The sequence below is a fragment of the Ooceraea biroi genome, chromosome 8 (assembly GCF_003672135.1).
Source record: "Ooceraea biroi isolate clonal line C1 chromosome 8, Obir_v5.4, whole genome shotgun sequence".
Taxonomy (NCBI): domain Eukaryota; kingdom Metazoa; phylum Arthropoda; class Insecta; order Hymenoptera; family Formicidae; genus Ooceraea; species Ooceraea biroi.
This window is the reverse complement of record NC_039513.1, coordinates 1122751-1150281: the sequence shown is the minus strand read 5'-3', so window position 1 is coordinate 1150281 and position 27531 is coordinate 1122751. Positions and strand designations below refer to the sequence as shown.

The following is a 27531-nucleotide window of genomic DNA, read 5'->3' as shown; positions in this document are numbered from 1 at the left end:
ATTACCGTCTATACGTATTGCAATTTTTGAGGATAGAGTAGTGTCATACACTTATGTCGGGTCTAGATATCGGCAAAAAGTATCGCGTCTGTCTACACTTCTCCACATTTAAGCTAGATGGGAGTCGATTTAAATCAGTCAATATGGAAGAACATATGCTCGCTGCTGTGGTAGTCGCTTGTATCGTGATAAAAAGGAAACATAGAAGACGAAAAAGAAAATTATGGATGAAAGAGTGGGTGAAAAAAAGAGAGATGATTTCTCTAGAATCAGTATTAAATTGCTGCGCGAGTTGTTCAATTGAAGCTGTACGACTTGAACGATTTTTATAATCAGCCTGCGAGACGTCCCATAGGTGCGGGTGCCCTTCCAAAAGGGAAATTAAAAGTTTTGTTTTTACTTTCGTCTAGCCAAACTTCGACATTATCGCGACATTCGCTAAAAATTTCCGTCTGATTGGAAATACACTAGAGCGCCATACAATACTCGTTTGGACGTGTCCATACGTGAATTGTAGAAACAATTGAGACACTGCAATTGTCTTTAGCAACACGGTCTCAAGCGCTGTACACACGTCGACACTTAATGTATACACTCGATCTAGACGCAAAAGTGTTGACGTGTGTACAGCGCATAAAACGATCAAACCCACGATACCGTAATTTTCAAGCTCCATAACTCGAAAAGTACTTCATGAAAAAAGGCTATATTATAGTGTTTTGGAAAGCTCTCGAGATAAGCTACAAGAATATGCAATAAAAAATGGGGATTTCAATTTAGGAAATTGAAGATGACCTTTATGTGACCTTGACAACACTTTTCAAAGTCATACTGATATTGCTGTGTAATGCGCTATTTGAAACCATACAACTTTTATCTGAAGCAATTTTCTCTAAAATGCATAGTTTTCGTAAAATTTAGGGATTCCATACTTTTGTCGGACCCTGTATACGTACCCGTGTCTCTGAAAGGGTTAATTTAGATTAAATATACAGGATTTATCAAAAGTATGGAAATCCCTAAATTTTACGAAACTTATGCTATATTTCAAGCTCTATAACTCGAAAAGTACTTAATAAGAATATACTTTACTATAATGTTTTGAAAAGCTCTGGAGATAAGCTACAGGAATATGTAATAAAAAATAGGGGTTTTCATTTAAGAAATTGAAGGTAACCTTCATGTGACCTTGATAACACTCTTCAAGGTAATACTGATATTGCTATGTAATGCGTTACTTGAAACTCTACAACTTTTGTCTGAAACAGTTTCTTTAAAATGCATAGTTTTTGTAAAATTTAGGGGTACCCATACTTTTGGTGAACCCTGTATAATAATTCTGAGTTACTTAATAAAGTAACTTAATTCTCGAAAATAATATCTTTTAATAATTCCACTCTAGCTTTATTATCTGCAAGAAGCTTTTAATGCAAAATTAAAAACCGTGAGAACAAAAAAGGAATATTTGCACACCAAAGTACTACGTTTAAGAAAAGATCTCAAAAACATTCATGTCGAAATACCACTGCAAAGTACGAAATGTCTACCAACTATTCCTACATCAAATATCAATATAGAATATCCTGAGAAAAAGGTGATGGTACGTATCTATATTTTTTATTACCTTCTTTATGTATTGGGGCGATATTGTGGTCTAGTGGTTGTGTGCTAGACATATAATCATGGGAAACTGAGTCCATTTGATAACAGGAATTTTATTCCAAGTTGTGTTTTGTATACATCGAGTAACAGAAGATTTGAGTATGGAAAACTATGGATGTATGGATGGTACCTTTCTGTCTTTCGGAAGAGACGTTAAGCTATATGTGGAACGATAGACGTTAAGATATTGGTCTACACACAAAGAGTAAACCGCTGTATTACCAATGCTGAACAACTATCATATATTTTTCACTGTGTTTGCAACGCCTCTATACTATCATAAACTTACAAAGAATTAAACCCAATATATGCGTGTTATACCCTATCTCAGGGATTCTCAACCGTGTGCCCGCGAGCACAAATGTGCCCGCAGAGCTATTTGCATGCGCCCACGACAATTTATTAAATATCAGAAAAAAATTAAAAATGAAACATATTACAATTTAGATAGTTATAAATATATTTATCTCACTAAAAACAACCTTACAAAGGTGAAAAAAGTACGCCAAGTGCATAAAACTTCCAAATTATACGCAACAAAAAGTTTAAAAAATATTTATTATAAAAATCAAAACTAAATATGAAATCAATAATTAATTAGCCAAGTACCTAGGAGCAATTCAGTTTGACTATTTTCTCTCAATATTTCCCATTCATACTTTCTTATTGCATGACGATATTGAAGTGGCACTTGGCATGCCCGGGTCGCATTGGACATAATATGTTCAATCTTCTTGTAATTATTTTAAAATTCTTATAAAGTACAGTATCTCTCCCTCTCCCTCTCCCTCACCCTCCCTCTCTCTCGCTCTCTCTTTCTCTCTCTCTCTCTCTCTCTCTCTCTCTCTCTCAGAGAATTTGGAAAACAACACTCGTGTGAAACAGCGTTACAAATAGTTGTCGATGAATGGAAATTGGCAGTTAGCGAAGGTAAAATGATAGGTGTAATATTTACGGATCTAAAGCGAGCGTTTAAAACTGTAATTAGGGAAAGACTCATAGAAAAACTACATCACTATGGTATAAGAGGAACGGTGTTAAAATGGTTACAGTCATATTTAAGCAATAGAAAACAGAAAGTTAAATTTGGTAATGTTTGGTCCAAGGAAATTTTTGCTGAACACGGAGTACCACAGGGATCAGTATTAGGACCTTTATCATTTCTTACATATATAACTGATATAGTAAATATTGGTTTTGAAAATTATAACATAAAGTGGTTTGCAGACGATACAACGTTATACGTAATTGGAGAAAGTTGTGAAGAACTAGAAAGAAAACTTTATATGTTATTTGCTATAATAGAAAAATGGATGAATATTAATAAATTAAAATTAAATGCAGACAAGACGAAATTTATGGTAGTCAGAAGTGTTCGAAAAGAGCTGAAAGCAAAGATCACGTTGAAAAGTATAGATGGAATACCAATAGAACAGGTTAAAAAAATAAAATATCTTGGTGTAATCATTGATAGTAAATTACGGTTTGAAGAACATTGTGATTACATGTTAAAAAAATAGGAAAGAGAACGAGTTTTTTTAAATAGGATAGGTAATAGCATATCGATGTATACAAGATGTGTTATACAGGGTGGCCCATTTTAATTTATACAGTCGATTTTTTAAAAAAACTAAAAGAGATACGAAAAAATGTTTCAGACAGACATGTCACGATTTCGAGGGGGACATAAGATGATACCATTGGTTTGACCTTGAATAGTCGTTTGAAGGTCACGCGAAGATCACCTTCAATTTCTTAAATTGAAACCCCAACTTTTTATTGCAGATTCTTATTCTCCATCGAAAAGTAAGTAACTTTTGTCTGAAACATTTTTCCGAAAAATGTTTCGTGACATGTCTGTCTGAAACATTTTTTCGTATCTCTTTTAGTTTTTTTAAAAAATCGACTGTATAAATTAAAATGGGCCACCCTGTATATAAATCAATTATTGCGCCTCACTTTGAATATTATGCGACGTTGTTGATTGGCATGAATAAGACACAGATGAGTAGGTTACAGGTAGCGCAGAATAGAGCCATGAGGATCATATTGCAATGCAACAGACATGCCAAAGTGGAATGTATGCTGCAAGCGTTGCAGCTCCGTCCAACAGAGGCTACTCTATAACGAGCGTATATGTGTCCGGAGCTCCAGTTTCGGGAAAATATAACCTAACCTAACCTAACCTAACCAGGGTAGGGTAGGTTAGGTTAGGTTAAATCACTTTCCTTCTTTCGTTCATATTCGTCATTTATATCTTTCAATATTCAAAATAAATACGATATTTTCGAAACTTCATTTGTTAATAACTTTTTAATAAACAATGAGCGACGACTAAAACCTTCTGAAGGTCACTCAGAAGGGTGACCTTGACAACATATGTCAAGGTCAAGATCATTCGAGGTTGCTCCGTTAATCTAAATAATTACCCATTATAATGTATGCATATTTAGCTTTAAAATATTAAAAGGTATGCTTCCAAACAATTTAGAAAATAAGTTAGAAATTGTAGAGAATGTTAGTGGGAGACAAACACGACAGACGGAACATATTGTAATACAATTTCGTCGAACAGGGAGCGCACAAAAAAGTATGTTTTACGAGGGAATAAAAATGTATAATGATCTACCGTTAGAATTGAAACGATGTGAATGATTGAAGCATTTTAAGCGTAATTTGAGACAATATATACTAGATATAAGTTAAAGAATGAAACTGCGTTATAATGTAGTATACAAATAGCTGAGGAAGCTAATAAAGATCTCAACAGAAAATAAGAAAACATTTTTTCGTGTTCAGTTGTGTTTGTTACATTGGACGAATAAGAGAGAAAAATCAGTTTCTGACGTTAATTGGAGAAAAGAAATTTTTAAGGACAACTATGTACTGTGAATTAACAATTAATAAGACTTACTATATATTGTATATAAGGATAATTTTATAAGACCTACTATGTATTGTGAATGATTTGACTGCGACATATATGAATAATAGTACTGTGTTTTAATGTATCTACACTGAAGATGGTCCACTGAAGGTGAACCGAAACGTTTGTACTTAAAGTCAATAATTATTCAACTGCCAGTAATATTGATGATTAATCCATATATTTCGACCATAACTGGCAATACAATAGGTAAAATTTTACCACGACGTACTCACAAAAAATCCTATTTCATTACTGACTACTCGATTTAATGAAATTGTCAAGTCTTGGTTCAATGAACTGATAGATGAGTATACGTATAAAGGACTATATAGCACTACTTTCAACATTTCCCGTTGTTATGGACTGCCAAAAATACACAAACCAGGTTACCCGTTGCGTGTTATTGTTTCGACTATTGGCAGTCCTACTTACAACGTGGCTTTGTTTATACACAAGATTTTGAGTGATTCTGTCTCGAAGCCTGCTTCTTCCATACGTGATAGCTGGACTTTTGTTAAGGAAATCAGTAATAAAAAGATAGAATCAAATGAAATATTGTTATCTTTTGATGTAATCTCGCTTTTTACAAATATTCCTAAGGAATTGGTTTTAAATGCGATTAAAAAGCGATGGCACTTGATCGCCACTAATTGTAAATTTTCTCTAGTTCAATTTAATCATGCAATCAAATTAATACTCGATTCTACTAGCTTCCTGTTTAACGGTCATTTTTACGAGCAGATCTATGGAAGTCCAATGGGTTCTCCGTTATCTCCTATACTTGCGGACGTGGTTATGGAGGACCTGGAGGTACATTGTTTGAACAGACTTGACTTTAAATTACGGATGTTTTATAGATATGTTGACGACGTTTTTGCTATTGTACCTACGGACAGAATACAAGAGGTTCTTGATATGTTTAACAGTTACCACCCTAGACTCAAGTTTACTTGTGAAACGAGGACAACGATTCGATCAGCTTTTTAGACACGAGGGTTATCAGGGATAATGGCACACTGATAACAAATTGGTTTAGAAAACCAACGTTCTCGGGACGTTACATAAATTTTTACTCCAACCATTCTAATGAACATAAAGCTAGTGTTGTTAAAAGTCTGGTGGATCGAGCTTTGTTATTGTCTGATCGGCGGTTTCACGTTTCCAACTTACAATGTGTACGTGACATTTTGAGAAATAATTGTTATACTGTGGAATTTATTGACAGGCATATCAGGAAACGATTGTATGAGTTAAAACACCGAAATTCTGTTGTAAATGAGTGTGCGACTAGTAATGTGGATAGAGTTATTGATAGGAATAAAAATTTGGTTAAAATACCATATGTTGGGCATATGAGTGAAGGTATAAAGAATAATCTTGGAAGGTTCGGATTTAATGTTATATTCAATGTACCGAAAAAGCTTGACTGTATAATTAAACGAGGAAAGGATACACTTGCGAATGAGTTAAATATGGGTGTAATATATAAAATTGACTGCAAAAATTATGATTCGTGTTATGTTAGCCAGACGAAGCGGCACCTGAAAATGAGGGTTAAGGAACACATGTCTAATATAAGGAAACATAGCGATAGTCACTCTGTGGTTAGTAAACACCGATTAGACAACGGACATGAATTTGACTGGAATGCAAAGATCATACATCGTGAAAATCTTTTCAAAAAACGTGAAACTGCGGAAATGTTTTACATAAAGCGTTGTTGTAACTCTATAAATTCGCAGAGGGATACTGAGAATTGGCCTGATGTCTACAATAATATTTTGATGATCGTGTAACCGGGAAAACACACTGTACGTGTTCGTCTATTGAGAAGGATGGTTGATTTTCGGAGGGTGTCTCTTTGTGCCCCTTTGTAGCAATGTTTTATTGTAATTGTAGGGTTTCGGTCGCCTTTTGGAAGTGAGTTGTTGATTTTAGTAAATGCGATAAGATATTGTGATTTGTGTTTTAAATTGCAGAATGCGACTTGTTTACACTTGATAAGGGCCGCAACCGACGGTCGAAACGTCGTGGTAAAATTTTGCCTATTGTATTGCCAGTTATGGTCGAAATATATGGATTAATCATCGTTTGTACTTAAAGTTCACAAAAATAAAATACCAAGCATTAACATCCAGCTTTGCTTACAGCCGTTTTTTTGTTTGTTTAATCCTACAGGATATCTTCATATACAGGGTGTCCCAGACCTACCGTATCACCGGTTAATGGTAAATTCCTGAGGTGATTCTGAGACGAATGTTCCTCTTGCAAAATGTCTAGGGTGGCGTAGTTTCGGCGCTACGAAGGGTTGTAGTTATTCTATCCTTGTGTAGAATTTTCCCGCGTTCAGTGACGGTGGGTCGAAGGGGTCCCGCGCATCGCATACACTTCAATTTGAACAGCCGCGAAAAAATAAGATCAAATTGAAGTGTGCGTGATGCGCGGGACCCCTTCGACCCACCGTCACTGAACGCGGGAAAATTCTACACAAGGATAGGATAACTACAACCCTTCGTAGCGCCGAAACTACGCCACCCTAGACATTTTGCAAGAGGAACATTCGTCTCAGAATCACCTCAGGAATCTATCATTAACCGGTGATACGGTAAGTCTGGGACACCCTGTATATCTCTAAAGAACTCAGAGGAACCACAATCGGTCATCAGGCAGCTGCAAGGAGAAATCGTCCTATATCCAAAGGAAAAACGATCAAACTGGACAATTTTTTTCGCTGAGGCAACTCCGTCGGCAGCCAAAACGTTGCCAATCTGCGCCTGCTGCCGGATCACACCGGATTTCTCCGGACCGCCACTACGTCAGTGGTCGGATCACTGCGGACGCAGAGATGCTAGTTTTAGGCTACTGGCAATATACAATACAAGCGAGCGAGCATGTACGTGAACGCGCCGCGCTTCGGCCAACTTCGAGTCAGTAGACGAACGCAGATATATCTGCTGTCTTTTTCTCGTCCGACTGATAGCTATAGCTATAATATAACTATAGCGGGTTGACAGCGGATTTCGCCATCGCTCGCAAAATTAGTCTAGGCTTCTTTAATATAGTAGCGAGAGAAGAGAGATAGAGAGAATGTAGGAAGAGAAGAGAGAGATGCACGAGAGAGTGAGAAGGGAGAAGCAGGAAGGAAGAAAATGGAGAAGATAGGAAGAAGAGAGAGAACGAAACTCCAACGAACTTCAATAGCATAATAGAAATGAAGAGACGAGCATATAAGGAGAATGAGTTGAGTATGAGTGGAATAAAGAGAAGGAGAGAAGAAGAAGAGAGAGGCAGAGGAAATGTTCAGAATAAGAATTTGGAGGAAAGAATAATAGAACGAGTAGGACACCACCAGCGATGAGAAGGAGGAAGGAGAGAGAAGAAGAAAAGGAGACTGTAGGAAAGGAAGAGGAGAGAATTCGGAAAGAATTTCGTGAAGAAAGAAAGAAAGACAAGAAAGAAAGGGAAAGTAGGGTATAGAAAGATAAATATGGAAGGAAAAATATATATGTGGAATGAGGATCAAGGCGAAATAAGGAAGAAGGATTTTTGAGAGATGGGCAAGGAGAAGAAGAGTCAGAGGATATGGAAGTGGAGAGGATTCGGAGGAAAGGAAAAATGAAGGATACAAATAGGAAGAGCAATGCGAACATAAGAATGGTGTTCTAGAATACAGCTGGAATAAAGAAGGGAATTTTGGGAATATATAGAGGATTTTGATATTATAGGGATGGTCGAAACATGAATAGAAGAGAAAGAGTGGGAAAAAGTAAGAAGTAAGGTATCGAAAAATTTTATATGGAAAAGTCAGTACGCGATAAGAGAAAAAGGGAAAGCGAAAGGTTGAATAGTTAATAAGAAAAGAAATACACGAATAAGAAAAGGTTTAAAAGAAACAGATAGCTTTGAAATAAAGAGTATAAAGTACAGGAGAGAAGACTAAGAGTGAAGGGAGAGATATGGAAGATAATTACGGTGTACACTGCGGTACATTGAATCGCTGGGTCATAGTAGATTTCTTGATTTATCGACGTGACTTCTCCGTTGAGTCGGTAATGATCAACGCGCGCGACTCATCAAAATATTCAAATATTCTATGAGCCGCGCGCGTTGATCATATCTATTTGAATAAATATATAATTGCATATGCAATGAAATAATACACAATATAATTCAACACAAATTAAATTAAAAGGTTTTCAAACTTATTCTCTGTTATTATAGTAAAACTTTCGTGTTTCCGAGAGATGTCCTGTTAATTAATTTGGTGGCTCTGAAAAGAGCCGTTTGATATGGTTCTGAAAAGAACCGATTATACTGAAACCAATTTAATAATTGGTCCAGGAGCCTTCTCTTGCTACTTCTTGCTGCAATCTGTCGGCGATGGAGCGGTGAAGATTTGCAAAAAATTGAGGTTTACGTCTCAAGCCTTCCCACATGTTTCTTGCGTGCGAAACCAGATTTGCTTTCGTTCTCTCATGCCTACAATCCCACGAATTGACAATTGATGCCCAAACGTTTTCTATCAAATTAAGATCCGGGGATTTTGCAGGCCAATCGAGAACTTTTGGGTGTTGGGCGAACCATTCTTTTACTATGTTCGCGGTATGGACGGCACTATTGTCTTGCACTAATCGGAACGTTGGCATATCTTCCTCGGGATATATTTGACGAACGCTGGGGAGTAATACGTTCTGCAGAATGTCGATATATTCCAAGGCATCCATATGCGATGAGACTTCGACTAATTCTCCCGGACAATGTGCGCTTATCCACCCCCACATAGCACAAGTAATGCGTCCACTTCGTTCGCAAGGAATCACGTATTTGGGATCAAGCCGATGGTCTTCGGGTCTCCACACATGTAGGCGTCGATCATGTGCCGAACAAAACACTTTTTCGTCAGTCCAGATAGTTCTGTTCCAATCTTCCGGTGAAGTCGTATTAAGTTGTTGCAAAGCGAAAGCAACACGATCATCGCGATGTTTCCTCGTTAAACCTATTTTACGTGCAGGACGGTAACAATGCACCCCGCTTTATGCAAGCGCCTTTGCGCTGTTAACTTCGACATCTGTAAATCTAACTGATTTACAGAATGCGACACCGGAAGAAAACAGTTTCTATCTACCTGATTAACTAAAGCCATATCTTCTTCAACAGTTGTCGATCGCAGCCTACTGTTGTGTCGCCGATTATCTTGGCACCCTTCTGCTCCCTCTTCTTGCCATCGCTTGATCCATTTCCGCACATTTGTCTCACTGCACGGAATACTAAGTGCAATATCTCGCACACTCCGTTCCGCTTCCCACATTCCAATAATGCGGCCACGGTGAAAAATATCGACTTGCTTGTTTGCCATCGTTGTTCGATGCTAAATGCGAATAACATCTCGCTATGTTGACAAATGAATATTGGTGAAACAAAATACAATAGTTGACATTCATTTGGCGTAGCTTTACTTTCAAGACTCACGTTTTGTATCATATAACAATAGCAAGCAATCATGAAGATTTGCAGATGAATATTTTTAACCGTGGCCTCATTAATCTGAACCATCTCAAATGTTTTTTTTCAGAGCCACCAAAGTAATTAACAGGACATCTCTCGGAAACACGAAAGTTTTACTATAATAACAGAGAATAAGTTTGAAAACCTTTTAATTTAATTTGTGTTGAATTATATTGTGTATTATTTCATTGCATATGCAATTATATATTTATTCACATAGATATGATCAACGCGCGCGGCTCATAGAATATTTGAATATTTTGATGAGTCGCGCGCGTTGATCATTACCGACCCAACGGAGAAGTCACGTCGATAAATCAAGAAATTTACTATGACCCAGCGATTCAATGCACCGCAGTGTACAATGGAGGTAGAGTGAAAGAGTTGAGAAAAGAAATAGAAGAAGAAATATTATGTATATAGAAGGATAGGGAGAGGGGAGGAGATATGAGGGGTGAGAGGAAAGAGAGGAGGGATGGAGCTCCAAGAACAGATGGCAAATGCGGAAAGAAAAGAATTGTTAGATATGATAGAGGATAGAGGATGAGATATAGGAAATGGAAATATGAGAGGGGATGTGACAGGGGAATGGATTATTCAGGAGGCAGAGGGGAGTCAATAGTAGACTATATTATAGTAAATCAGAGAGCGTGGGAGAAAATAGAGTAAGTAAAGGTAGGGGATAGGATTGAATCAGATCATCAACCATTAGAGGTGGATATGAGGGGAGAGATAGAGAGAGAAAGAGGAAGAACGCAGGAGAAGATAATAGAAAGGACACAATGAGATAAAGAAAGCATAAGGAAATATAAGGATAGAGTAAGGGAAGCGATAGTACAGGGGGAAGAGTAGAAGAGATATGGAAAAACTTAAAGAAAAGAGTGAAGGAAACGTGATAAAAAAGAGGGTAAAGATTAAGAAAAGGTAGGAGAAAGAGACTGATAGAACAATGAGTGCAGAAGAATGAAAAAAAAATGAAGAAAGAATATAGGAAGTGGAGATTGGGAAAAAGTGGATAAGGAAGTTCAGAAAGCTTTGTAAAAGAAAGGAGGGAGAAAGGTTGGAAAGATTAGAAGAAGAGGTGAAAAGAGCAAGAACAGAAAAGCAATTATGGAAGGTAATAAACAAAGAGAGGAAAAGGAGAATAATAGTTTGGACGATTCTTAATACTTCCTATAGTTGACACGTTTTCTAAACATTCGCTGCAGAGATCTCTTGTTGACCAGCCCGAAACTCAATATTAAATAAATCTTGAACATCTCTGAAAGATTGTTCGCGATCTCTGTATCTCCTTCGCATCATCAAGATAGTTATTCATGTTCTTACAGTAAGCTCCATGTTAATTACTCAATTGTCACTGATTATAACCGAGAAAAGAATACCGAACACTCGGGCACTCGCATTTTATACTTCCACGGAGCATAATAAGAGGAAGTGGGGGAGCGGAGGAGGGTGAGAGAGAGGGGAGCGATTCTTACTCACTCACTCATTCACAAGGAAGGTATTCTAGGTGTCCCTCTCCGATTTGAATGAAACTTGGTGGGTTTGTAGAGGGGGTCAAAATATTCGATCCGTGTTTTTTTTATTGGCAACGAAACATGTTTAAGGGGTGAAATCAACCCTCGAAAATCGATGAAATTTTCGTTTTTCGGTTATAACTTCTAAACGAAGCATGATAGCGCAATTTTGTAAATATACAAAATGTACAGAATTTCGAAAGCTATCTACCGGCATAAAACTTAATTTTTTTGCATAAAACATACGAGTTCTAGAACTCAACATTTTTATTTTTCCACTAATAAACGTGAAATATTTTCTAGTGGAGAGGTTTTATTTATAAGAAAACGTGTAATAATGCATTTTTGTTCCTACATGTTAGAAAAAATCAAAAATATATTTTAACTATGCATGAGTAGCGAACTTGCAAGCTGCAGTGGCGTCGCACGTCGACCATGTTGCGCGTATTATCATTAGCGAATACGAATTCACTAATGTGCATTAGTTGCGTGATGATCAAGTTATTAAACGGTGGAATATTCGAAAAGGCGAAAACAATTAAATCAAGATATAGAGTAATTGAAATTTAATACGCAAAACAGCTATAGGTGGCCAATAAAGACATTCATCACAGCGGAATTCACTATGGCATAATAATATGTTTTTCAGATGCATATTTTAATCGCGACACTGGCAATATCTAATGGTCAGATATATATTTTTTTAAGATAACCCCGATGTAACGCCAGGAAGAAACCAAATAATCAATAATTATCACGACTAAACTGGCAATTTATTGGTGGAAAACGCACAACGTTTCGATCGCAATTTCGATCCTTATCAAGTGCAAATACAATGTAAAATCTCTTTCTACAACAAACATGTAACAAACATATAATATAATGTTAGTAAACTTGAATAAAAGGAAAAAAATATAATTACAATTGAACAACGTACTGTCGAAAAGAAATTCAAAAGACGAGGTGAAAGACACGGAGGACTTGTAGAGACCACATCCATGATGTGTGGAAAGTCACAAACAAGTGACACCAAGTACAAAACAAGTTACATATTTGCCAGAACGGTATCATAAATGCGAGGCAGGTTTTCAATGTCCGTCTGAAGGTTGATCGCATTATTGTGTCTTCTAATGAAAACCATTTCAGCGGTCTCCCTCTTTCTTCGCTTATGTTCACAATGCAAAATTTTAACATTGGTCCAATCGAAGTTGTGATCGTTATGCGTTCTGTGCTTGCTGACAACAGACCAAGAACTTTCTTCCTTACGTATGTCTAATTGATGTTCTCTGATTCTAGTGTTTAAATGTCGCTTGGTCTGGCCTATGTAGCAAGCATCGCAATCCATATACATTCAATTTGGTATACGACCTCTGTTTTTTCACCTTTCGGAACCTTGTCTTTACCTAACTTAACAAGTGAATCTAGCTTTTTATAAACTGCTTCTCGGGCCGATACACTAATTATTTCGCGAACAACCCGTGGTCACATAAGATTAGTGTTGTCACGGGTTTAATAGATCGGGCCATTTTACTGTCAGACAGGAGATTCCATGAGGATAATATTCAAAATGGTCAAATCTATGTTGTCAGATAATTGTTATCCACTCGACTTTATCAACAAACATGTAAATAATAGACTGAACACACTCAGGCGTAGAGGTTGTTTTAGGAATGACAACACAGTGGAACGTAGTAATTGTAACAATGACTCCAAAAGGACTGACAATAATAACAAAAGTTTTGTTTGCATTCCATACATTCAAGGTATAAGCGAGACTATCTTTAATATCCTTAAAAGCTTTCAAGTTAACACAGTCTACACAGTTTATAAAAAGCTAGATTCACTTGTTAAGTTAGGTAAAGACAAGGTTCCGAAAGGTGAAAAAACAGAGGTCGTATACCAAATTGAATGTATATGGATTGCGATGCTTGCTACATAGGCCAGACCAAGCGACATTTAAACACTAGAATCAGAGAACATCAATTAGACATACGTAAGGAAGAAAGTTCTTGGTCTGTTGTCAGCAAGCACAGAACGCATAACGATCACAACTTCGATTGGACCAATGTTAAAATTTTGCATTGTGAACATAAGCGAAGAAAGAGGGAGACCGCTGAAATGGTTTTCATTAGAAGACACAATAATGCGATCAACCTTCAGACGGACATTGAAAACCTGCCTCGCATTTATGATACCGTTCTGGCAAATATGTAACTTGTTTTGTACTTGGTGTCACTTGTTTGTGACTTTCCACACATCATGGATGTGGTCTCTACAAGTCCTCCGTGTCTTTCACCTCGTCTTTTGAATTTCTTTTCGACAGTACGTTGTTCAATTGTAATTATATTTTTTTCCTTTTATTCAAGTTTACTAACATTATATTATATGTTTGTTACATGTTTGTTGTAGAAAGAGATTTTACATTGTATTTGCACTTGATAAGGATCGAAATTGCGATCGAAACGTTGTGCGTTTTCCACCAATAAATTGCCAGTTTAGTCGTGATAATTATTGATTATTTGGTTTCTTCCTGGCGTTACATCGGGGTTATCTTAAAAAAATATATATCTGACCATCAGATATTGCCAGTGTCGCGATTAAAATATGCATCTGAAAAACATATTATTATGCCATAGTGAATTCCGCTGTGATGAATGTCTTTATTGGCCACCTATAGCTGTTTTGCGTATTAAATTTCAATTACTCTATATCTTGGTTTAATTGTTTTCGCCTTTTCGAATATTCCACCGTTTAATAACTTGATCATCACGCAACTAATGCACATTAGTGAATTCGTATTCGCTAATGATAATACGCGCAACATGGTCGACGTGCGACGCCACTGCAGCTTGCAAGTTCGCTACTCATGCATAGTTAAAATATATTTTTGATTTTTTCTAACATGTAGGAACAAAAATGCATTATTACACGTTTTCTTATAAATAAAACCTCTCCACTAGAAAATATTTCACGTTTATTAGTGGAAAAATAAAAATGTTGAGTTCTAGAACTCGTATGTTTTATGCAAAAAAATTAAGTTTTATGCCGGTAGATAGCTTTCGAAATTCTGTACATTTTGTATATTTACAAAATTGCGCTATCATGCTTCGTTTAGAAGTTATAACCAAAAAACGAAAATTTCATCGATTTTCGAGGGTTGATTTCACCCCTTAAACATGTTTCGTTGCCAATAAAAAAAACACGGATCGAATATTTTGACCCCCTCTACAAACCCACCAAGTTTCATTCAAATCGGAGAGGGACACCTGGGATATTTTCCTTGTCAGTTATCTACATACGTGCGCATACATACATCACACAGACAAGGCGTTAATGCCGGCGGTTTTTCAACTTTTAAGCCTCATAACTCAAAATGTATTTAGTGAAAAGATACTTCAGTATAGTGTTTTGAAAAGCTCTCGAGGAAAGCTATAAGAATAGGCAATAAAAAATGGGGGTTTCCATTAAAAAAAGTAAAATTGACCTTGACTTGACCTTAGTAACTAAGGTCAAACTGATATTACCATTGCGTCTTTTCAAACCTTACAACTTTTGTCTAAGGCCCAATTTCTTCACCTCTCGATAACTTTATCCAAAAGATATCTCGTAGAATAAGTTTTCCTCACCTTTATAACCTGACAGAATATGTCAGGTTACAATGGTGAAGAAAACATATACTTTATAATAACATTCTAGACACTTTGTGTCAAAACTGAGTAATATGAAGAATAGCTATCCGTTAAATACGTAATCAGAGGTTTCAATGAAGAAAATAAATTTTTAGTTATCTGGAAGATAGCTATTGAGAAGTATGAAGAAACCGGGCATAAAACTTTTTCGAAATTGTATTGTTTGAGATATTAAACTGTATTCAGACTTTTGTCGCACCCTGTATATAAAAAATTAGATAATAGTAAAACATATAATTATGCAATAATTATAAAATAAGTATATACTTTATTATAAAATTAATGATTATATGTATAACGTAATATGTACGTTATACATATAACTATTAATATATTACACATGTGTGTAATGAGATAAAACGCTTTACACTTACAGATTCAAAAATATACATTGAAGGTGGACAGAGCTAAAACTACACAACGAAGAAGACTATCTATTCCAGAACAAATTGCCATTTGTTCCGACAAAGAATATGAAGTGTTACTATTGGATGAAGAATTCTTAAAACATATACAAATTTCTAATGAACAGCCATTAATCCTATTCTCCATTACAGAAAGAGAATTAAACATCCAATCCATCGCACAAGATAATATCGTATTATTTCATCTGAGCCACGTTGATAGTCCATGGAATCGAGAAATAAAAACTTCTCGTATGCTTCGGAAAATATACGAGCAAGATTGCATATTAAAATACACAGAAAATAGTTACGAGAATATAAACAAAACATTAGACGAATTAAAACACAATAGATTGGACATCGTTGCCGAAAGCATTTATATTAATTTATTTTTATCGACAATTCGTCAAGAATATATTATTTTGAGAGAGTATGAATTAATTGAAAACGTATTGCACGAAAATGTGAATCGTAAATTAGAAGAGATAGTAATAATAAAACAAAAGGTTAATTAATAAAATTTGCTAATTTTATTGGATTGTGTAATAAGTAATGACTATACAGGGTGGGGTAATAACTATTACCACCTTAAATATCTTCTAATTTATAAGGTCCAGAGGAAAATTTATGTAATCAAAATTATACTGTACGAAGGGGGCTAACATATGGCGATAATAATTTTTGTCCTGGTGGAGACGCTTCGAAGATATCAAGGTCACCTTCATTTTTTTAATAGGTTCGGTATGTTTTTTTTCCATAATTTTATAGAGGAGCTTAAAACAAGTACGGAACTCATGACACAAAATTATTGAACAAGATTAAATGTAAATGAAAACGATAATAATATAAAAATACATTTTTATATTAAATGAAATTTACGTTTAAAAGATGTACGAAATGACGCTTTATTAGTATGTTTTGTCGGAATGTTTTGATTTTGACATTCCTCATAAATGAGGATCAACTTGTTCTTCAAAAGGATACATCGATGAAAATTAATAGTGACGTAAACTTATTTCAATGAAAACAAAGACCCTTTAAAGGCCATCTTAATAAGTTTACAGGATAAGATAAACATAAAAAGTAGTATCGATAGATAAGTCAATCGTGTAAGATGTATTCATTTGAAGAACAAGTCGACATGATAGAGAATGATCTCATTTATGGAGAATGTCAAAAAAATTCAGTGAGAGCGCAAAATTTATACGCTGAACGATATCCTAATCGCACTCAGCCTTCGCGTCGAACATTTAAAATCCTATTTATTTTCATCAATGTATCCGTTTGAAGAACAAGTTGATCCTCATTTATGAAGAATGTCAAAATCAAAACATTCCGACAAAACATACTAATAAAGCGTCATTTCGTACATCTTTTAAACGTAAATTTCATTTAATATAAAAATGTATTTTTTATCGTTTTCATTTACATTTAATCTTGTTCAATAATTTTGTGTCATGAGTTCCGTACTTGTTTTAAGCTCCTCTATAAAATTATGGAAAAAAAACATACCGAACTTATTAAAAAAACTGAAGGTGACCTTGATATCTTCGAAGCGCCTCCACCAGGACAAAAATTATTATCGCCATATGTTAGCCCCCTTCGTACAGTATAATTTTGATTACATAAATTTTCCTCTGGACATTATAAATTAGAAGATATTTAAGGTGGTAATAGTTATTGCCCCACCCTGTATACAAGGTGTTTCAGAGCGACAGTATCAGGCTCTTTCTTCGAAAAATATGCATTTTCATGAAAAATGTTTTATACAAAAGTTGTAGGGTTTTAAGGGGCGCATTACGTAGTAGTATTGGTATGACCTTGAATGGCATTGTTAAAGATACATGAAGGTCACCTTCAATTTCTTAAATGGAACCCCCTTTTTTTATTGCATATTCTGATTTCCCGTCGAAAAGTAAGTAACTTTTGTTCGAAACATTTTTTTTAAAAACGTCCTCCTTATCCAGAAAACTTAGGTTCAACCTTTGGCGGACCAATGATAATAACTCGCTTTATAACAGATACTGAAGTTGTTTGTTAGTATTTTACTGTTTACCGTCAGCATTAGCATTACGTAGTAGTATTGGTATGAATGACCTTGAATGACATTGTTACAGTTACGTGAAGGTCACCTTCACTTTCTTAAATGAAAATCCTAATTTTTCATTGCATATTCTTGTAGCTGACCTTGAGAGCTTTACAAAACACTATAATAAAATATTTCTTTGTTAAATACTTTTCGAGTTATGAGGCCTGAAAGTTACAGTATCGCCGGTATCACATTAGCATTACCCAAGGTGTACCGCGTGGAGGTTGCACGGTCGGATTTACACCTCGAGCGCGCATGTGTTGGGAGGGGGGGGCACAGCAGAGATAAGGACCCCACGGTTCGTCACTCCCGTAGTATTTAATGACTCCAAACCTTCTCTGCTGTGCGTGCATGAGTGTGTGTGTGTGTGTTTTAAATAATTTTTATCTACGGCTAGGCCATTGTCAAGCAGCAGACGGAGATCAATTTGAACACTTCCTCAACTAAAGCACACGCGTACACACACACACACACACACACGCACGCGCGCACGCACGCACACACACACGCACACACGAGGTGTAAATCCGACCGTGCAACCTCCACGCGGTACACCTTGGGTAATGCTAATATGATACCGGCGATACTGTAACTTTCAGGCCTCATAACTCGAAAAGTATTTAACAAAGAAATATTTTATTATAGTGTTTTGTAAAGCTCTCAAGGTCAGCTACAAGAATATGCAATGAAAAATTAGGATTTTCATTTAAGAAAGTGAAGGTGACCTTCACGTAACTGTAACAACGTCATTCAAGGTCATTCATACCAATACTACTACGTAATGCTAATGCTGACGGTAAACAGTAAAATACTAACAAACAACTTCAGTATCTGTTATAAAGCGAGTTATTATCATTGGTCCACCAAAGGTTGAACCTAAGTTTTCTGGATAAGGAGGACGTTTTTAAAAAAAATGTTTCGAACAAAAGTTACTTACTTTTCGACGGAAAATCAGAATATGCAATAAAAAAGGGGGTTCCATTTAAGAAATTGAAGGTGACCTTCATGTATCTTTAACAATGCCATTCAAGGTCATACCAATACTACTACGTAATGCGCCCCTTAAAATCCTACAACTTTTGTATAAAACATTTTTCATGAAAATGCATATTTTTCGAAGAATGAGCCTGATACGGTCGCTCTGAAACACCCTGTATAATGAAGTACACATTTCGTCTATTCATATATATAGATCTTTTATAGATTTACAAATTCCAGTGTTTTATGCCGTGTGGGCGGAGCCCCTTTCCTGTACTCCTTCCCCACAAAAATCTAACCTAAACTAACATAACCTAATCTAATCTAAAGTAACCTAAACTGAACTGACTCAATCTATAACTCTTTCTTTCGCGTGAACAGCTGAAAATTCGTGCAAAAGCAGTAAAATTCTTTTGTTAATAACTTTTTAATAAACAATGATCACCAACTAAAACCTTTTGAAAGGTACTCAGGACATTGATCTTAACATATATCAAGGTCAAAGTCATCGACGAAGTGCTCGCTATAGTAAAGATTTACCAATGTGTCTAATCACTAGGAAGTATGCAAAAGTAAAAGTTCCACTCATCCAATATCACCCATGTGATGACCATGATTCTACAATCTTCGTGTTGGCGGTTCAGTTAGTTTAGGTTAAGTCAGGTTAGGTTTTTGCGGTAAGAGGGTACAGAGAGAGGGGCAAAAGTCTTAAAATTCAACTTCCGTTGAATTGCCGGGACCGATATTTTATATTTATTTATATGTGTATTTATATGTGTAGAGGAGAGTATCACTATAATTTCAGCTCGCTATCTTATGGGGGCCTTTCGGAAGTATATCCCAATTGGATACCGTTCAGTTGAACACTGCAAAGTTGGACACCGTTTATTTTGACACTACAAAGTAGGACATCGTTCATTTGGACTCCGCAAAATTGGTTATTGTAAAGTTGCACACCGTTTATTTGTACACCATTCAAGTGTTACGTCCAGCAAACTCTATGGTTCCACTCTTCCAAAAGAATATACTAAGTGATCTAAAAATAATTTAACGGACAATGTCTCGCATCGCGATAAGTTCGGTCGCGTGTAGCCGGAGACCTCGCGACCGCAGTGAGAGATTATCCCTGTTCCTAGAAAAGGAAATGATATAGCTGATGCCTGGGCGAATACTCTCACAAGAACCGCGAGTTCTGGCACACGTGTCCGGCCGGGCACGAGACTTTCAGTTAAAAACGTATCCGGCTTATGAAAACGAACGTCTCGGTAACGTCGCGGCCGGAACGATGGATCTATGGCTAACAAAGGATTAGAACCTCATAGACCCATCTGTCGATACCGGCTTAATTACCGCGACGGATGTCCAGTTGCAACCGAAAATAGTTTCCGAAAAAAGAATATCCCTCTCCTACACCATTCCTCCCATATAAAAAAGATGACAACCTCCCTGCAGTCAGTATCCAGACATCAGTTATCTTGTGCGGGAGTTTCATTTACTTGACAGAGTGTCAAATATCCTTCATTAAGTGCGCTCACTTGACAAGTCGATAATTAAAAGTCGAATCAGTGCCAGCAAAACAACCCGCACGGTCTCTGGCTTCCTGTTCCGGGACATCGGCAAAAATCGAATTAACGCCAGCACAACAACCCGCACGCTCTGGCTCTCTGTTCCGGGACGACAGCAAACAAATCAGCATTCAAAGAACATACCGAGTAGAACATTACAAGTAAGCGAACCTTTCGTTATTCTTGGTTTGGTGCCCTTTTCCTTTCTCTCCCTTCTTTCTTTTATTTGTTATCATTTTTATCTTCACCGACTCTCACTTCACTCTCCCTATGTCTTATTCTTTCTTCCTTTTCTTTCTACCGCTGGATTTTATCCATCGGTTAATCCTTTAACTCACTCCGTTTGTCCCTTTTAAGTGACTTCCGTCAAAAGAACGCGCGAAACTAGGAGTGCCACTCCTGTTGCGGGACTCCTTTGAAGTCTACTATACGGCAACATTTGAGCAGGCATCAGGAAGCGAACCGCCCGCAAGAAGACCAACGCCATACCGCGGTCCTTCTGTCGCGTATCTTCCCCCGCTTTATCTTCCGCGTCTTCATCTGTCCTAATCATTGACTCTCCTTCCCGCCCTTCATCACCCTCGGTCGTTTCTTCTTCACGCTCTTCTTCCTCTGTCCGCATAATTAACTCACCTTCATGATCGTTATCACCATCGTCCTCTTCTTCCGTATCTATCCGGAATCTTGACTTTCCAACCCGACCTTCATCGCCGTCTTCTTCTATTTCCTCTTCTTCTTCCTCATTGTCTTCTTCATCTTCTTCATCTTCTTCGTCTTCTTCTTGCCATCTTCTCTGTCCCCTAGGTCTCATTCTCGTCCCACTTCCCCGTCGTCATCTTGTTATTTTTCTCTCTCCAACTCCCCCTTATGTACCATTCACAATTCCGTTTCGTCACCCTCTTCCACCCGTGTTTCACCATCCACTTTTCCCCGATTGTCCCCCTCTTCTTCTCCTGTGGCTTCTTCCCACTGGTATTTTCCGATCCCCACAGAGGATTTCGAAGAGTATCCAGATTCCCACATTTCTTCTCCGACACCTTCAGTACAAATAATCACGGAGAGGTTCAGTGCAGCTTTCCCTTCGTTGATTATCTTAGAGATTGTTCCCAACGATCCCTCCAAGGTTTGCAGGACAGTTTCCTAAACCTATTCCCTACGTACACCTTATCCCTTCCCCCTTTCGCCCTCCTCCTCGGACCTGACACCATCGACGTCCCAAGACTCAGGACCGCTCTCCAGTACGCAGGTCCCCGCATGGTAGTTCGCCTCATCACGAAGGACCGGCGGCATCGGGTGCATAAAGTTAGCCCCCTATTTTTTGATTTCACCTTTTTTTGTTGTTCCAAGGTGTTCTATGTTTGTTCCAGCGTTACGAACCAAAAAGTTGAAAAACACGATGAAAAAGGTAAAAAATTCGTTTTTTTAGTGGCCCCCCACCCATTTTTTGAAAAATCCAAATTTTTTTGTTGTTCTGGATTGTTCTAGGTGTTCTAGACATTGTTCCAAAATATTAATTCTCCAAAAAATGTATTTACAAAGATACAGCAAAATACAGCATAGAGCGCCCAAATGATATTTCAATGTACATATCTCTGTTATTGCTATTTTCTAGACACCGAATTACAGATTTAAGTTGAAAACAAATAGAACAACCTGGAACAACTCTTATTTTTGCCGGGACAAACATATAAAGAGCACTTTACTCTTGGAGGTAGAGAATTACTTTGTCTCTATAGACCGATAACGTTGGCCCAGCGGTACCAAAATGTAGAATAATAACAAGTAGGCTTAGAGCAACCTGACACAACTCTCAGTTTTGCCGGAACAAACAAACAAAGAACACTTTACTCTTGGAGGTAGAGAATTATTTTGTCTCTGTTAACCGATAACGTTGCCCGAGCAGTACCAAGATGTAGAACAGTACCACATGGGCTTAGAACAACCTGGAACAACTCTTATCTTTACCGGGACAAACACGTAAAGAGCACTTTACTCTTGGAGGTAGAGAATTACAAGGGAATATCACGAAGTGGAAAATTCTGATTTTGATGAAACTTTATACACATGTAGGGGGGGTTAATAGATGAATTTAGAAATTATTCGTAGCGGCCCAAAAACGGTTTTAAGGGATGAACCACCCTTCAAACGTAAGACGGCTTTTTGCTTTTCTCGATATATCTCTGAAATTATTCAAAATATTGAAAAATGTTTTATACAAAAGTTTCATGGTAAAAACGCCCCTATTTAACCACCTTAACAAAATGTTTTAAAAATAATTTTTGGAAAAATTTTTTCAAAAATTTTTGAAAAATTCTATTGATGCGGTTAAATAGAAGCGTTTTTACCATGAAACTTTTGTATAAAACATTTTTCGATATTTTGAATAATTTCCGAGATATATCGAGAAAAGCAAAAGCCGTCTACGTGGTTTCACCTTAAAATTGCTTAAAAAACGAAACATTTTTAAACTCATCTACTAACCCTCCTTACATGTGTATAAAGTTTCATCAAACCTAGAATTTTCGGATGGGTAATGTTCCCTTGAGTCAACAATGAAATGCCAGAACATTTTTTAAATAAAAATTTTACATTATAGTTTAATCAAAATCAAGTTTTGGCAAAGTTTTTCAATTAATATGCACAATGTTGAGGTCGTTTTATTTTAAATCGCTGAATTTACTCCGATCAATTATTAATTTTACATTGAAATATTATATTTATTTTATTCATTTCTTTGATTATATTTCTATATTCGTAATAGAAATCATAATGCTTATTATCATAACTGCTTATTTCGCTTCAACGTGTTTGATTGAAAGTGTTTTTCTACTCTTTAACTTACAAAAGAGTGCAGTACGTGACTTCTCATCATCATTTTGTTTTCTGAATATAAGAACGCAAGGAAAACTACTTCAACTTATTTTTACTCTACAGAAAAGACTAGAGGTCGTCGAATATATACAGGGTGTTCTAAAACTATGGACCCCCAGGTCGTTGACCCTAAAGCCGGATAACATTGGTCGGCTCGACTCGTGTTTTGGGGCCTGAGTGCAAACAAATCACGAGAGAAGATTTCTGTTGCGCCCTTCCTTTCGAGTTCATCTGTTTGGAGCTCTGGACGTAACACAAGGTTAGGTTAAGTTTATAGATATAAATGATATATAGGGCCTACTAAAAGTATGGCAATCCCGAAATATTTCAAAAAATACGCATTGTTGTGAATAAACGTTCCATAAAGTTGTAGGATATCAAGTGACGCATCACGTAGTAATATTAGTATGACTGAATAGCGTTGCAAAGATCACTTTGAAATTTCTAAATGGGAACTCCCATTTTTTATTGGATATTCTTGTAGATTTACCTCAAGAGTTTTCAAAACGTTATAATGAAGTAACTTTCCATTAAGTACTTTTCGAGTTATGAATTCGAAGAAGTTACAGTACCGCCGGCATTAGCATTACACAAGTATCGCATGGAAGTAGCGCGGTCGGACCTCTTTCGTATGCGTGCGTACGCGCACACGTGCGTGTGTGTGCAATAATATTGGAATGGTACTTATCCGGTTATATTTCTCAAACATACACCTTTGTTATACGGGGTGTCCCATTTTAAAGGATCACTCAAATTTCTCAGAAACACTGCATTAAATCGAAAAATGTTTCAGACAAAAGTTGTTTAGTTCGAAGGAGGACGTAAGACGACGTCATTGGTTTGATCTTGAGTGAACGTGTCAAGGTCACCTTTGTTTCTGTAAACGGAACCCTCTATTTTTAATTGCACATTCTTGTAGCTTACCTTGAGAGCTTTTGAAACTACTATAATAAAGTTTCTCCTTTAAGCACTTTTCGAGTTATGGAGCTTGAAAGTTACAGTACCGCCAACATTAGCATTACTCAAGGTATACCGCATGGAGGTTGCACGGTCGAATTTACATCTCTTGTGTGTGGGTGTGTGTGTATGTGTGTCGGTCTTCAGTCTCGGGTCTTGCCTTAGAGTGAGTTCCGATTGCGCACATTAATCATCGGACACGAAGAAATTTTCCGATCAGACACATTTTCGATCGGACACATTTCCGATCGGACACAGTCCCAATCGGACACAGATATCGTCAGACACAATCGCGATCGGACATAATTACCATCGAATACAGTTCGGAACGGACACAGTTTCCATCGGACACAGTTCCAATCGGATACAAATTCTATCGGAAACATACAGTTTCCATTGGACACAGATTTTATCGGACACAGATTCTATCGGACACAGTTCCGATCAGACACAGTCCCAATCGGACACAGATACCATCGGACACAGTCCAGATCAGACACAGTTCGGACACACACACACCACCTGCATTACCCGCTCGACGCAAACGTTGTCGAGTCATCGGTAGGCCTGTTATTTTTGATCGAAGTTCGATAACTTCGAAGCTTCGAAGCAACGAAGGAATCTTCCAAGGTACGAAGTTTCGAAGGATCGAAGGATCGAAGCTTCGAAGATGTGAAGTAGTCTTCGAAGGTCAATAACTTGAAATTATGCGGTAATCGACTACATGCAACCAATTTCAGCTTGTGTTATCCTCTCAACACGTCTTTTCTATTTCTTTGCTATTTGCGATGGGAATTTTTTTTATTAAAAATATGACTGATACATTTCATACAATTCTTGCCCTCCCGCTCTCTCGCTCTCTCACTCTCAATCGTCGTCGACATGGTGTAACGTCGTCGTCGTCGTCGTCGACGTGGTGCAACGTTGTCGCCGTCGTCGCCGTCGTCGTCGTCGACGTGGTACAACGTCGTCACCGTCGTCGTCGACGTGATGGAACGTCGTCGACGTGGTGCAACGTCGTCGTCATCGTCGTCGCAAGCTCTTAGCTCGCACGGAAAAGTCATAATAAAATCGATTTACTGTGCAATCGTATCTTCGAAGATTCCTTCGTTCCTTCGAAGTCTTTCGAAGCTTCAAAAAAGTAACAGTCCTAGTCATCGGTACGATTCTGCATTGGTTCAACGACGTGAAAAGTCAAAAACATAACTCGTTGAACCCATGTGAAATCGTACCGATGACTCGATAGTGTTTGCATGAGGCGGGTAATGCAGGTGGAAGGGCTTTGCCTTCGGCGAAGCACCCTCCACCTGCACCCCCGCCTAAAAAAATATAAATAAACTTCAGACCCCCATTGGCGTGGAATGTCCAAGACACAAACCCCGTCGAAGCCACGGAGTCATTTACTAATCATTAAACATATTTTTTGGTAATAACTGTGTCCGATCGAAACTGTGTCCGATAGAGAATGTGTCTGACAGAGAATGTGTCCGATGGAAACTGTGTCCGATTGGAACTGTGTCCGATCGGAACTGTGTCCGATAGAATTTGTGTCCGATCGGAATTGCGTTCGATGGAAACTGTATGTGTCCGATAGAATCTGTGTCTGATAGAAACTGTATGTGTCCGATAGAATTTGTGTCCGAAGGACACTGTATGTGTCCAATAGAATCTGTGTCCGATGGAAACTGTATGTGTCCGATAGAATTTGTGTCAGATCGGAAATGTGTCCGACCGAAACTGTGTCTGATCGAAAATGTGTCCAATCGAAACTGTGTCCAACCGGAAAATTTCTTTGTGTCCGATAATTAATGTGCGCAATCGAAACAATCCCTTTGCCTTCATTGGCCGGATCACACTCGCGTTTTACCTTCGTTGGCTGGAACAGTCTCCAAACTTCCTCCGAACACACAAGTGGTGTAAATCCGACCATGCAACCTCCATACGGTACACCTTGAGTAATGCTAATGCCGGCTGTACTTTAACTTTCAAGCTTCATAACTCGAAAAGTACTTAAGGGAGAAATACTTTATCATAGTGTTTTGAAAGGCTCTCGAGGTAAGCTACAAGAATGTGCAATGAAAAATAGGGGGTGCCGTTTAAAAAAACAAAGGTGACCTTCACATAACCTTGACATGTTCACTCAAGGTCGAACTAATGATGCCGTCTTATGTCCCCCTTCGAACCAAACAACTGTTATCTGAAACATTATTCGATTTAACGCAGTGTTTCTGAGAAATTTGAGTAGATTCTTTAAAATGGGAGACCGTGCGTGCGTGCGTGCGTGCGTGTGCGTGTGTTAAGTGTTTTAGAGTAAATATTGTAAATCCCATTGACCTCTTGACAGTATGCGAATCTGTGATAGAACACAGAAAGGGCTCTACAATTAAATGCAGCAGGTATCAAGATCGTTTCATCCCTTATTCGCTGCCTCAATTCTTGAATGTTTTCTGGTTTTGTTTCGTAAACCTTACTCTTCAGATATCTTCAAAAGTAATAATCAAGAGAATTTATGATGAGCAGAGGTGGCCAATTCTCTTTCATCTCGGTCCCTTCTTCCTAACTACCTTCGTGAAAAAACCTCATTTTAAATTCGATGTGGTCCTGCACCAAAATGAGGAAGAATTCCATTATGCTGAAACTCTATTTCTTCAAAATTGTTCGGAAAAATATTTCGTATGGCTGAAATTATTTGATCAACAAGTAATCTCTTATACCTTTGAGTATTAAGATTTTCCTCTAAAAAGAACAACCCTATCCAATAACCATCTATCATACCGCACCATATATTTACCTTTTGTGGTTATTATGTGTGAGTTTCATGCACCCCACAATTCGGATTTTTGTTTGACCAGAAACGACAATTTCTTATTATTAACTTCTTCCGTTAAGGTACAGGTTGCCTCATCTTAAGGAAACAATTTGATAAGAGTAGATGGGCCGGACAATATTAGTTCCATTATTCTTGCACAGAAGCGTACGTTCATTATCTCCATCTTGCAATTCTTGAATGTATTGTCTTTTGAAGAGATAAAACTTTTTTTTAAAGTTCTATACACGGACATGGAAGTAATGTCGTGAGCTTGAGCTGCTTTATTAACAGACATATGGGGATTCTCAATAAATATCTACAGAACATCAAGTTGTTTCTTTACATTAGTTGCAGATGATGGCCTGCCTGATCTAGAGCGATCTTTTACGCTACCAGTTTCTTGAAAACGTCGTATTTTTGTCAAAACACTGGATTTACAAATTTGATGATTCGGATACATATCATTGAATAATACTATCCGACAAAATTTGACCTTTTTTGTAATACGAGTGTGAATAGTCATTTGCTATGTATTTTTGCTTGCTGAACACGAATC

The 27531-nt window shown here is 37.3% G+C and overlaps 1 protein-coding gene across 1 annotated transcript in view; it reads left to right on the top strand.

Moving 5' to 3' along the window:
* Positions 1–880: 880 nt before the first annotated feature.
* Positions 881–27531, top strand: part of LOC105280187 (cilia- and flagella-associated protein 44-like) — a 36970-nt gene continuing 10319 nt past the window's right edge. The window contains exons 1-2 of the mRNA XM_026971713.1: positions 881–1600; positions 15679–16212. Of these exons, the coding sequence (XP_026827514.1) occupies positions 1598–1600; positions 15679–16212 (537 nt within the window). The 5' untranslated portion in view covers positions 881–1597. The remainder of the gene's footprint in view (positions 1601–15678; positions 16213–27531) is intronic.